The sequence below is a fragment of the Salmo salar genome, chromosome ssa07, assembly GCF_905237065.1.
Source record: "Salmo salar chromosome ssa07, Ssal_v3.1, whole genome shotgun sequence".
Lineage (NCBI taxonomy): Eukaryota > Metazoa > Chordata > Actinopteri > Salmoniformes > Salmonidae > Salmo > Salmo salar.
Window position 1 is genome coordinate 66,238,001 of NC_059448.1, and position 13,289 is coordinate 66,251,289.

The 13,289-nt window shown below is 44.4% G+C and overlaps 1 protein-coding gene across 1 annotated transcript in view; it reads right to left on the reverse strand.

Annotated features, from left to right (window-relative positions):
* Positions 1-13,289, reverse strand: part of LOC106577472 (coiled-coil domain-containing protein 146) — an 83,198-nt gene that overhangs the window by 1,648 nt on the left and 68,261 nt on the right. Inside the window, 3 exon segments of the mRNA XM_045722537.1 lie at positions 1,783-1,884; positions 6,449-6,586; positions 6,912-7,040. Coding sequence (XP_045578493.1) covers positions 1,783-1,884; positions 6,449-6,586; positions 6,912-7,040 — 369 coding nt within the window.

Genomic DNA, 13,289 nt, shown 5'->3' on the forward strand with positions numbered 1-13,289 from the left:
AGTTGGCTACAGGGATCTACAGTATAATTCTTAGACTTGACCTTAGCCTGGTCCCTGTTGGCTACAGGGATCTACAGTATAATTCTTAGACTTGACCTTAGCCTGGTCCCTGTTGGCTACAGGGATCTACACTATAATTCTTAGACTTGACCTTAGCCTGGTCCCAGTTGGCTACAGGGATCTACACTATAATTCTTAGACTTGACCTTAGCCTGGTCCCAGTTGGCTACAGGGATCTACACTATAATTCTTAGACTTGACCTTAGCCTGGTCCCTGTTGGCTACAGGGATCTACAGGATAATTCTGAGACTTGACCTTAGCCTGGTCCCAGTTGGCTAAAGGGATCTACAGTATAATTCTTAGACTTGACCTTAGCCTGGTCCCAGTTGGCTACAGGGATCTACACTATAATTCTTAGACTTGACCTTAGCCTGGTCCCAGTTGGCTACAGGGATCTACACTATAATTCTTAGACTTGACCTTAGCCTGGTCCCTGTTGGCTACAGGGATCTACAGTATAATTCTTAGACTTGACCTTAGCCTGGTCCCAGTTGGCTACAGGGATCTACAGTATAATTCTTAGACTTGACCTTAGCCTGGTCCCAGTTGGCTACAGGGATCTACAGTATAATTCTTAGACTTGACCTTAGCCTGGTCCCTGTTGGCTACAGGGATCTACAGTATAATTCTTAGACTTGACCTTAGCCTGGTCCCAGTTGGCTACAGGGATCTACACTATAATTCTTAGACTTGACCTTAGCCTGGTCCCAGTTGGCTACAGGGATCTACAGTATAATTCTTAGACTTGACCTTAGCCTGGTCCCAGTTGGCTACAGGGATCTACACTATAATTCTTAGACTTGACCTTAGCCTGGTCCCAGTTGGCTACAGGGATCTACAGTATAATCCTTAGACTTGACCTTAGCCTGGTCCCAGTTGGCTACAGGGATCTACACTATAATTCTTAGACTTGACCTTAGCCTGGTCCCAGTTGGCTACAGGGATCTACACTATAATCCTTAGACTTGACCTTAGCCTGGTCCCAGTTGGCTACAGGGATCTACAGGATAATTCTTAGACTTGACCTTAGCCTGGTCCCAGTTGGCTACAGGGATCTACACTATAATTCTTAGACTTGACCTTAGCCTGGTCCCAGTTGGCTACAGGGATCTACAGTATAATCCTTAGACTTGACCTTAGCCTGGTCCCTGTTGGCTACAGGGATCTACAGTATAATCCTTAGACTTGACCTTAGCCTGGTCCCAGTTGGCTACAGGGATCTACAGTATAATTCTTAGACTTGACCTTAGCCTGGTCCCAGTTGGCTACAGGGATCTACAGTATAATTCTTAGACTTGACCTTAGCCTGGTCCCAGTTGGCTACAGGGATCTACAGTATAATTCTTAGACTTGACCTTAGCCTGGTCCCAGTTGGCTACAGGGATCTACAGTATAATTCTTAGACTTGACCTTAGCCTGGTCCCAGTTGGCTACAGGGATCTACAGTATAATTCTTAGACTTGACCTTAGCCTGGTCCCAGTTGGCTACAGGGATCTACAGTATAATTCTTAGACTTGACCTTAGCCTGGTCCCAGTTGGCTACAGGGATCTACAGTATAATTCTTAGACTTGACCTTAACCTGGTCCCTGTTGGCTACAGGGATCTACAGTATAATCCTTAGACTTGACCTTAGCCTGGTCCCAGTTGGCTACAGGGATCTACAGTATGGGTCCAGCAGGCTAGGAAATGCTGGTCAATCTAAAAGAGTCTCCTGTTTACCTGCTGCAGGGTCATGGCGCTGGCTTGGCGCATCGACAACTCAGACACCACGGCCATCATCCTCCTGGTTGACTCCTTGATACGGCCCTGCAACTCATTCACCTGAGAGAGAGGAGACGGGGTTGGTTAACGCACAGACAGCCTGACAGACTGACAGATAGACAGCCAGACTGACATGATATTTGAAAAGACAGCGTTTCTCTAGCCGGCGGGGTAGTTGAGAACATGTTCTACTAGCCTGGTCTGAACAGTACTAGCCTTTGGCTAGCGGGATACATTCATTTCCATTCCTGCCTCCAATACACACACAACATGTATATACTCAGACATACTCAGTCACCCAATAATGCACTCAATCTAATATCTAACATCCTCCAGATCAAACTAATATCTAACATTCTCCAGATCAAACTGATATCTAACATCCTCCAGATAAACTAATATCTAACATCCTCCAGATAAAACTGATATCTAACATCCTCCAGATCAAACTGATATCTAACATCCTCCAGATCAAACTGATATCTAACATCCTCCAGATCAATCTAACATCCTCCAGATAAACTAATATCTAACATCCTCCAGATCAAACTGATATCTAACATCCTCCAGATAAACTAATATCTAACATCCTCCAGATAAAACTGATATCTAACATCCTCCAGATAAAACTAATATCTAACATCCTCCAGATCAAACTGATATCTAACATCCTCCAGATCAAACTGATATCTAACATCCTCCAGATCAATCTAACATCCTCCAGATAAACTAATATCTAACATCCTCCAGATCAAACTGATATCTAACATCCTCCAGATCAATCTAATATCTAACATCCTCCAGATAAAACTGATATCTAACATCCTCCAGATAAACTAATATCTAACATCCTCCAGATCAAACTAATATTTTACATCCTCCAGATCAAACTAATATCTAACATCCTCCAGATAATCTAATATCTAACATCCTCCAGATCAAACTGATATCTAACATCCTCCAGATAATCTAATATCTAACATCCTCCAGATCAATCTAACATCCTCCAGATCAATCTAATATCTAACATCCTCCAGATCAAACTGATATCTAACATCCTCCAGATCAATCTAATATCTAACATCCTCCAGATAATCTAATATCTAACATCCTCCAGATCAATCTAACATCCTCCAGATAAACTAATATCTAACATCCTCCAGATAATCTAATATCTAACATCCTCCAGATAAACTAATATCTAACATCCTCCAGATCAAACTAATATCTAACATCCTCCAGATCAAACTGATATCTAACATCCTCCAGATCAATCTAACATCCTCCAGATCAATCTAATATCTAACATCCTCCAGATCAATCTAATATCTAACATCCTCCAGATCAAACTGATATCTAACATCCTCCAGATAAACTGATATCTAACATCCTCCAGATAAACTAATATCTAACATCCTCCAGATAAACTGATATCTAACATCCTCCAGATCAAACTAATATCTAACATCCTCCAGATCAAACTGATATCTAACATCCTCCAGATAAACTGATATCTAACATCCTCCAGATAAACTGATATCTAACATCCTCCAGATAAACTAATATCTAACATCCTCCAGATAATCTGATATCTAACATCCTCCAGATCAATCTAACATCCTCCAGATCAAACTAATATCTAACATCCTCCAGATAATCTAATATCTAACATCCTCCAGATCAATCTAACATCCTCCAGATCAATCTAATATCTAACATCCTCCAGATCAAACTGATATCTAACATCCTCCAGATCAATCTAATATCTAACATCCTCCAGATCAATCTAACATCCTCCAGATAAACTAATATCTAACATCCTCCAGATAATCTAATATCTAACATCCTCCAGATAAACTAATATCTAACATCCTCCAGATCAAACTAATATCTAACATCCTCCAGATCAAACTGATATCTAACATCCTCCAGATCAATCTAACATCCTCCAGATCAATCTAATATCTAACATCCTCCAGATCAATCTAATATCTAACATCCTCCAGATCAAACTGATATCTAACATCCTCCAGATAAACTGATATCTAACATCCTCCAGATAAACTAATATCTAACATCCTCCAGATAAACTGATATCTAACATCCTCCAGATCAAACTAATATCTAACATCCTCCAGATCAAACTAATATCTAACATCCTCCAGATCAAACTGATATCTAACATCCTCCAGATCAAACTGATATCTAACATCCTCCAGATCAATCTAACATCCTCCAGATAAACTAATATCTAACATCCTCCAGATCAAACTAATATCCTCCAGATCAAACTAATATCTAACATCCTCCAGATAAACTGATATCTAACATCCTCCAGATAAACTGATATCTAACATCCTCCAGATAAACTGATATCTAACATCCTCCAGATCAAACTAATATCTAACATCCTCCAGATCAAACTAATATCTAACATCCTCCAGATCAAACTGATATCTAACATCCTCCAGATCAAACTAATATCTAACATCCTCCAGATCAATCTAACATCCTCCAGATCAAACTGATATCTAACATCCTCCAGATAATCTAATATCTAACATCCTCCAGATCAATCTAACATCCTCCAGATCAAACTGATATCTAACATCCTCCAGATCAAACTAATATCTAACATCCTCCAGATCAAACTGATATCTAACATCCCCCAGATAAACTGATATCTAACATCCTCCAGATCAAACTGATATCTAACATCCTCCAGATCAAACTGATATCTAACATCCTCCAGATCAAACTAATATCCTCCAGATCAAACTAATATCTAACATCCTCCAGATCAAACTAATATCTAACATCCTCCAGATCAATCTAACATCCTCCAGATAAACTGATATCTAACATCCTCCAGATAAACTAATATCTAACATCCTCCAGATCAAACTGATATCTAACATCCTCCAGATAAAACTGATATCTAACATCCTCCAGATCAATCTAATATCTAACATCCTCCAGATCAAACTGATATCTAACATCCTCCAGATCAAACTGATATCTAACATCCTCCAGATAAAACTGATATCTAACATCCTCCAGATCAATCTAATATCTAACATCCTCCAGATCAATCTAACATCCTCCAGATCAAACTAATATCTAACATCCTCCAGATCAAACTAACATCCTCCAGATCAAACTAATATCTAACATCCTCCAGATCAATCTAATATCTAACATCCTCCAGATCAATCTAACATCCTCCAGATAAACTGATATCTAACATCCCCCAGATAAACTGATATCTAACATCCTCCAGATCAATCTAACATCCTCCAGATAAACTGATATCTAACATCCCCCAGATAAACTGATATCTAACATCCTCCAGATCAAACTGATATCTAACATCCCCCAGATAAACTGATATCTAACATCCTCCAGATAAAACTGATATCTAACATCCTCCAGATAAAACTGATATCTAACATCCTCCAGATCAAACTGATATCTAACATCCTCCAGATCAATTTGATATCTAACATCCTCCAGATCAATCTAATATCTAACATCCTCCAGATCAAACTGATATCTAACATCCTCCAGATCAAACTGATATCTAACATCCTCCAGATCAATCTAACATCCTCCAGATCAATCTAATATCTAACATCCTCCAGATCAAACTGATATCTAACATCCTCCAGATAAACTGATATCTAACATCCTCCAGATCAATCTAATATCTAACATCCTCCAGATCAATCTAACATCCTCCAGATCAAACTAATATCTAACATCCTCCAGATCAAACTAACATCCTCCAGATCAAACTGATATCTAACATCCTCCAGATCAAACTGATATCTAACATCCTCCAGATCAATCTGATATCTAACATCCTCCAGATCAATCTAACATCCTCCAGATAAACTGATATCTAACATCCTCCAGATCAAACTAATATCTAACATCCTCCAGATCAAACTAACATCCTCCAGATCAAACTGATATCTAACATCCCCCAGATAAACTGATATCTAACATCCTCCAGATCAAACTGATATCTAACATCCCCCAGATAAACTGATATCTAACATCCTCCAGATAAACTGATATCTAACATCCTCCAGATCAAACTGATATCTAACATCCCCCAGATAAACTGATATCTAACATCCCACAGATAAACTGATATCTAACATCCTCCAGATCCCAGAGCCTCAGTTTGGCATGCTGGCTGCTGGGGCCCAGTGAGGTTATCTAAGCGTGCTGAGAGGATTTGCCTCAGAGTGCACAGCAACTTTGGCTCATTGGCTGTGTGTGTGTAACATGGCTCATTGAGTCATTGAGATAACTAACAGCCTTGGCCTGGTGGGCAGGTGATACTTCATCCAGGAGACACTGGGCTGGGCCCTGCAGGGAGTCGGGGTGAGAGGGCAGTCAGTCTGCTAGGCTGCACCAGGCACATGTAGCCACCACGCTCCAAGATCCTCTACCCCGACTGTGAGTGTGTGAATGGATGAGTTTGGCAGTAGATGCCTTCTTGGCTGCTTCCTGTGTGTGTGTGTGTGTGTGTGTGTGTGTGTGTGTGTGTGTGTGTGTGTGTGTGTGTGTGTGTGTGTGTGTGTGTGTGTGTGTGTGTGTGTGTGTGTGTGTGTACCTTCTTGGCTAGCTGCAGTGTGTCCTGCTTGCCGTTCTCGGCCTTAGCTCTGATTCGCTGAGAAAGCCGGGTCACCTGCTCAAACACCAAGTCCTTCTCCAGGAGCAGCTCTTCCCGCTCCGCCAAGCCAACCTCCAACTGAACACACACACACACACACACACACACACACACACACACACACACACACAGGAGGCAGCCAAAAGGGTACACACACACACACACATACACACACACACACATTAACATGAGACAGCTTCAACCTCAATCAATTATAACGACGGGATATGATTAATTGGTGGTAATCTTGATTGATGACTTCCCCTTCCCTCAAGAAAGAAAAGTGGCATAGTTTGTGTTCTTAGTCTCCTTCAGATACACTGACCGTTTAGACTCAGACCTACCCACTGTTCTGAAATCTGCCTGCATGACTGTAAAGCAGCTTCAGTACTGTAGGCTTTACCTGTTCTATCTTCTGGATGAGTTCAACAGGAGATGGGTCGTTCCCCTCCAGCTCTCTGGCCCTGTTCTCCTGTCCTGGATCCTCCAAGGCCTTCTCTAGCTCCAACATACGCTCCTTACACTCTGACAGCTACAGGACAGGGAAGAGAGGAGACAGAAGAGAGGAGGCGGAAGAGAGGAGACAGAAGAGAACAGAGGAGAAGAGACAGAAGAGAGGAGACAAGAGAAGAGAGGACAAGAGAGGAGAAAAGAAGGGAGGAGAAAAGAAGGGAGGAGAAGAGATGAGAGGAGAGGAGAAGAGAGGAGATAAGTCAACTTTTATTATCCATGAGAATATTCCAGAGACCATTGGAGGCTGCTGAGGGGAGGACAGCTCATAATAATGGCTGGAACGGAGCATATGGAATGGCATCAAACACTTGGAAACCATGTGTTTGATGTATTTGATACCATTCCACCGATTCCGGTCCAGCCATTACCACAAGCCTGTCCTCCCCAATTAAGGTGCCACCAACCTCCTGTGTCAGAGACCAACTTGACCTCACAATCATGTAAATTGTGTTGGGATGATGTGTTAGACAACACCATGATAGAAGTCAATATGGTTTGTTTCAGCATGACGAGCAGCTTAACAGATACACTAGGCTTCCTTTCCTGGTAACCATTATATCCTCAATTAGCCTTCATAGGGTTTGTTTCTGCATGATTTGCTGGTTAATGTGAGTTGCAGGTTAATAATGTGTAGGCTTCCTATCCTGGTAACCATTATATCATTTCTCATTATTCACAGAATTACTGTAAATCAGCTGTTGACCCCAGAATGGAGATTTGGGATGTGCACATCTTTCACACAGCCATGGTTTCTACACATGTCCATGCATGAAGCTCCACGTCACGCCACGGTATGAATGAACCCGTCGGGAGACATATCACCACCCTCTCCTTTTGCGTGTGTGATGCACATTCTTTTCCAGTTGAAGCTTTCTAATGAAGCAGAGCTGATTGGGAGGAGAAGAGGTCAACAGACAGGAAGAAAAAAGCATCTCCTTTACGTCTTCTCTTCTGCCTTTAATGAAGGAGAGATGATCCTGGCAGGTCTGTGACAGGACGAGTGTAGCTGCATTAGTGGGACTCCTGTTTAACACCATACATCTCATATGATCAACTCATGGACTACAGTGGAAGTAACTCGCTCAGAGACAGTCTCACAGTTGCTCTGTCTCCAGTGTCTTCCTGTAATGTGATGTAATGTGTACGTGTTCTACTCTAACAACAGAATGAGATTTTGAAATGCCTCTGGTATTCATAATCAAACTCTGATGGACTAAAAGACGACTGTACTGTAGCCTGAGACCACCCTCAGAGAGAGAGACCGAGAGGAAAGAGAGCTGGAGAAAAAGAGGGAGAGCGCGACAGAGAGAGAACAAGAGAATGTGAGAGTGAGAGATTGGATCTGAGACCTACATTACATTAGAGGCAGATGATTTACTATGAGATTGAATCACTCTGCACACCACCCTCACATCACTCACATCAGTCAGAGAGAGAGACAGAGCTGCATGCTGAGGCCCATACTGGAGGACGTCACTGTCTCACTGCCTGACTGGCTGACAGTGACTGACTGTCTGGTTGGCTAACTGTCTCACTGACTGTCTGACTGTCTGGTTGGTTAACCGTCTCAGTGCCTGACTGACTGTCTGGTTGGCTAACTGTCTCAGTGCCTGACTGACTGTCTGGTTGGTTAACTGTCTCAGTGCCTGACTGACTGTCTGGTTGGCTAACCGTCTCAGTGCCTGACTGACTGTCTGGTTGGCTAACTGTCTCAGTGCCTGACTGACTGTCTGGTTGGCTAACTCAGTGCCTGACTGACTGTCTGGTTGGCTAACCGTCTCAGTGCCTGACTGACTGTCTGGTTGGTTAACTGTCTCAGTGCCTGACTGACTGTCTGGTTGGCTAACTGTCTCACTGCCTGACTGACTGTCTGGTTGGTTAACTGTCTCACTGCCTGACTGACTGTCTGGTTGGCTAACTGTCTCACTGCCTGACTGACTGTCTGGTTGGTTAACCGTCTCAGTGCCTGACTGACTGTCTGGTTGGTTAACTGTCTCAGTGCCTGACTGACTGTCTGGTTGGCTAACTGTCTCACTGCCTGACTGACTGTCTGGTTGGTTAACTGTCTCACTGCCTGACTGACTGTCTGGTTGGCTAACTGTCTCACTGCCTGACTGACTGTCTGGTTGGTTAACCGTCTCAGTGCCTGACTGACTGTCTGGTTGGCTAACTGTCTCAGTGCCTGACTGACTGTCTGGTTGGCTAACTGTCTCAGTGCCTGACTGACTATCTGGTTGGTTAACCGTCTCAGTGCCTGATTGACTGTCTGGTTGGCTAACTGTCTCAGTGCCTGACTGACTATCTGGGTGGCTAACCGTCTCAGTGCCTGACTGACTGTCTGGTTGGTTAACTGTCTCACTGCCTGATTGACTGTCTGGTTGGCTAACTGTCTCAGTGCCTGACTGACTATCTGGGTGGCTAACCGTCTCAGTGCCTGACTGACTGTCTGGTTGGTTAACTGTCTCACTGCCTGATTGACTGTCTGGTTGGCTAACTGTCTCACTGCCTGACTGACTGTCTGGTTGGCTAACCGTCTCAGTGCCTGACTGACTGTCTGGTTGGTTAACCGTCTCACTGCCTGACTGACTGTCTGGTTGGCTAACTGTCTCACTGCCTGACTGACTGTCTGGTTGGTTAATTGTCTCAGTTCCTGACTGACTGTCTGGTTGGTTAACCGTCTCACTGCCTGACTGACTGTCTGGTTGGTTAACTGTCTCAGTGCCTGACTGACTGTCTGGTTGGCTAACCGTCTCAGTTCCTGACTGACTATCTGGTTGGTTAACCGTCTCACTGCCTGACTGACTGTCTGGTTGGTTAACTGTCTCAGTGCCTGACTGACTGTCTGGTTGGCTAACCGTCTCAGTGCCTGACTGACTGTCTGGTTGGTTAACTGTCTCAATGCCTAACTGTCTTTCTGGTTGGTTAACTGTCACTGCCTGACTGGCTGGTTGGCTAACTGTCACTGCCTGACTGACTGGTTGGCTAACTGTCTCAATGCCTAACTGTCTTTCTGGTTGGCTAACTGTCACTGCCTGACTGGCTGGTTGGCTAACTGTCACTGCCTGACTGACTGGCTGGTTGGCTAACTGTGTCACTGCCTGACTGTCTGTCTGGTTGGCTATCTGTGTCACTGCCTGACTGTCTGTCTGGTTGGCTAACTGTGTCACTGCCTGACTGTCTGTCTGGTTGGCTAACTGTCTCACTGCTTGACTGACTGTCTGGTTGGCTAACTGTCTCACTGCCTGACTGGTTGGCTAACTGTCTCACTGCCTGACTGACTGGTTGGCTAACCGTCTCAATGCCTGACTGACTGTCTGTCTGGTTGGCTAACTGTCTCAATGCCTGACTGTCTGGTTGGCTAACTGTCTCAATGCCTGACTGCCTGACTGGCTGGTTGGCTAACTGTCACTGCCTGCCTGACTGTCTGGTTGGCTAACTGTCTCACTGCTTGACTGACTGTCTGGTTGGCTAACTGTCTCACTGCCTGACTGACTGGTTGGCTAACCGTCTCAATGCCTGACTGACTGTCTGTCTGGTTGGCTAACTGTCTCAATGTCTGTCTGCCTGACAGTCTGGTTGGCTAACTGTCACTGCCTGACTGACTGTCTGGTTGGCTAACTGTCTCACGGCCTGACTGACTGTCTGGTTGGCTAACTGTCTCACTGTCAGGCAGTGTACTGTAAAAAAGTTGAATTGTTTATTTGGAAGCGATTAAAGGTTGCTTCTGGCTTAGGTCAAGGAAAGCTATCCAGAGTGTATATTGAATTTCACACACAAACTTTAATATTTTATACTGTGTGATCTTAAGTGCATTCTAACAACAGACACATTCCCCTCTGAAGTGTAAACAGCCTGAGAATAAGAGACATCTGTTTCACAGTAACACATTGTTGTTTAATGTGATCACATCATGGTGGATCGTGAGTGGATTGTGAACGCTGTTTACTTCCTCTCTGCCAATACCACAATCCCCCTGACTGTCTAAATCACACAGTCTCCCCCTGACTGTCTAAATCACACAGTCTCCACCTGACTGTCTAAATCACACAGTCTCCACCTGACTGTCTAAATCACAGTCTCCCCCTGACTGTCTAAATCACACAGTCTCCCCCTGACTGTCTAAATCACACAGTCTCCCCCTGACTGTCTAAATCACAGTCTCCCCCTGACTGTCTAAATCACACAGTCTCCACCTGACTGTCTAAATCACAGTCTCCCCCTGACTGTCTAAATCACAGTCTCCCCCTGACTGTCTAAATCACACAGTCTCCCCCTGACTGTCTAAATCACAGTCTCCCCTGACTGTCTAAATCACACAGTCTCCACCTGACTGTCTAAATCACACAGTCTCCCCCTGACTGTCTAAATCACACAGTCTCCCCCTGACTGTCTAAATCACACAGCCTCCCCCTGACTGTCTAAATCACAGTCTCCCCCTGACTGTCTAAATCACAGTCTCCCCCTGACTGTCTAAATCACACAGTCTCCCCCTGACTGTCTAAATCACACAGTCTCCACCTGACTGTCTAAATCACAGTCTCCCCTTGACTGTCTAAATCACAGTCTCCCCCTGACTGTCTAAATCACACAGTCTCCCCCTGACTGTCTAAATCACACAATCTCCGCCTGACTGTCTAAATCACACAGTCTCCCCCTGACTGTCTAAATCACACAGTCTTCCCCTGACTGTCTAAATCACACAGTCTTCCCCTGACTGTCTAAATCACACAGTCTCCACCTGACTGTCTAAATCACAGTCTCCCCCTGACTGTCTAAATCACACAGTCTCCCCCTGACTGTCTAAATCACACAGTCTCCGCCTGACTGTCTAAATCACACAGTCTCCGCCTGACTGTCTAAATCACACAGTCTTCCCCTGACTGTCTAAATCACACAGTCTCCACCTGACTGTCTAAATCACAGTCTCCCCCTGACTGTCTAAATCACAGTCTCCCCCTGACTGTCTAAATCACACAGTCTCCCCCTGACTGTCTAAATCACACAGTCTCCACCTGACTGTCTAAATCACACAGTCTCCACCTGACTGTCTAAATCACACAGTCTCCACCTGACTGTCTAAATCACACAGTCTCCACCTGACTGTCTAAATCACAGTCTCCCCCTGACTGTCTAAATCACACAGTCTCAACCTGACTGTCTAAATCACAGTCTCCCCCTGACTGTCTATATCACACAGTCTCCCCCTGACTGTCTAAATCATACAGTCTTCCCCTGACTGTCTAAATCACACAGTCTCCGCCTGACTGTCTAAATCACACAGTCTTCCCCTGACTGTCTAAATCACACAGTCTCCCCCTGACTGTCTAAATCATAAGTCTTCCCCTGACTGTCTAAATCACACAGTCTCCGCTTGACTGTCTAAATCACAGTCTCCCCCTGACTGTCTAAATCACAGTCTCCCCCTGACTGTCTAAATCACAGTTTCCCCTTGACTGTCTAAATCACACAGTCTCAACCTGACTGTCTAAATCACAGTCTCCCCCTGACTGTCTAAATCACAGTCTCCCCCTGACTGTCTAAATCACACAGCCTCCCCCTGACTGTCTAAATCACACAGCCTCCCCCCGACTGTCTAAATCACACAGTCTTCCCCTGACTGTCTAAATCACACAGTCTCCCCCTGACTGTCTAAATCACACAGTCTCCCCCTGACTGTCTAAATCACAGTCTTCCCCTGACTGTCTAAATCACACAGTCTCCACCTGACTGTCTAAATCACACAGTCTCCACCTGACTGTCTAAATCACAGTCTCCCCCTGACTGTCTAAATCACACAGTCTCAACCTGACTGTCTAAATCACAGTCTCCCCCTGACTGTCTATATCACACAGTCTCCCCCTGACTGTCTAAATCATACAGTCTTCCCCTGACTGTCTAAATCACACAGTCTCCGCCTGACTGTCTAAATCACACAGTCTTCCCCTGACTGTCTAAATCACACAGTCTCCCCCTGACTGTCTAAATCATAAGTCTTCCCCTGACTGTCTAAATCACACAGTCTCCGCTTGACTGTCTAAATCACAGTCTCCCCCTGACTGTCTAAATCACACAGTCTCCCCCTAACTGTCTAAATCACAGTCTCCCCCTGACTGTCTAAATCACAGTTTCCCCTTGACTGTCTAAATCACACAGTCTCAACCTGACTGTCTAAATCACAGTCTCCCCCTGACTGTCTAAATCACAGTCTCCCCCTGACTGTCTAAATCACACAGCCTCCCCCTGACTGTCTAAATCACACAGCCTCCCC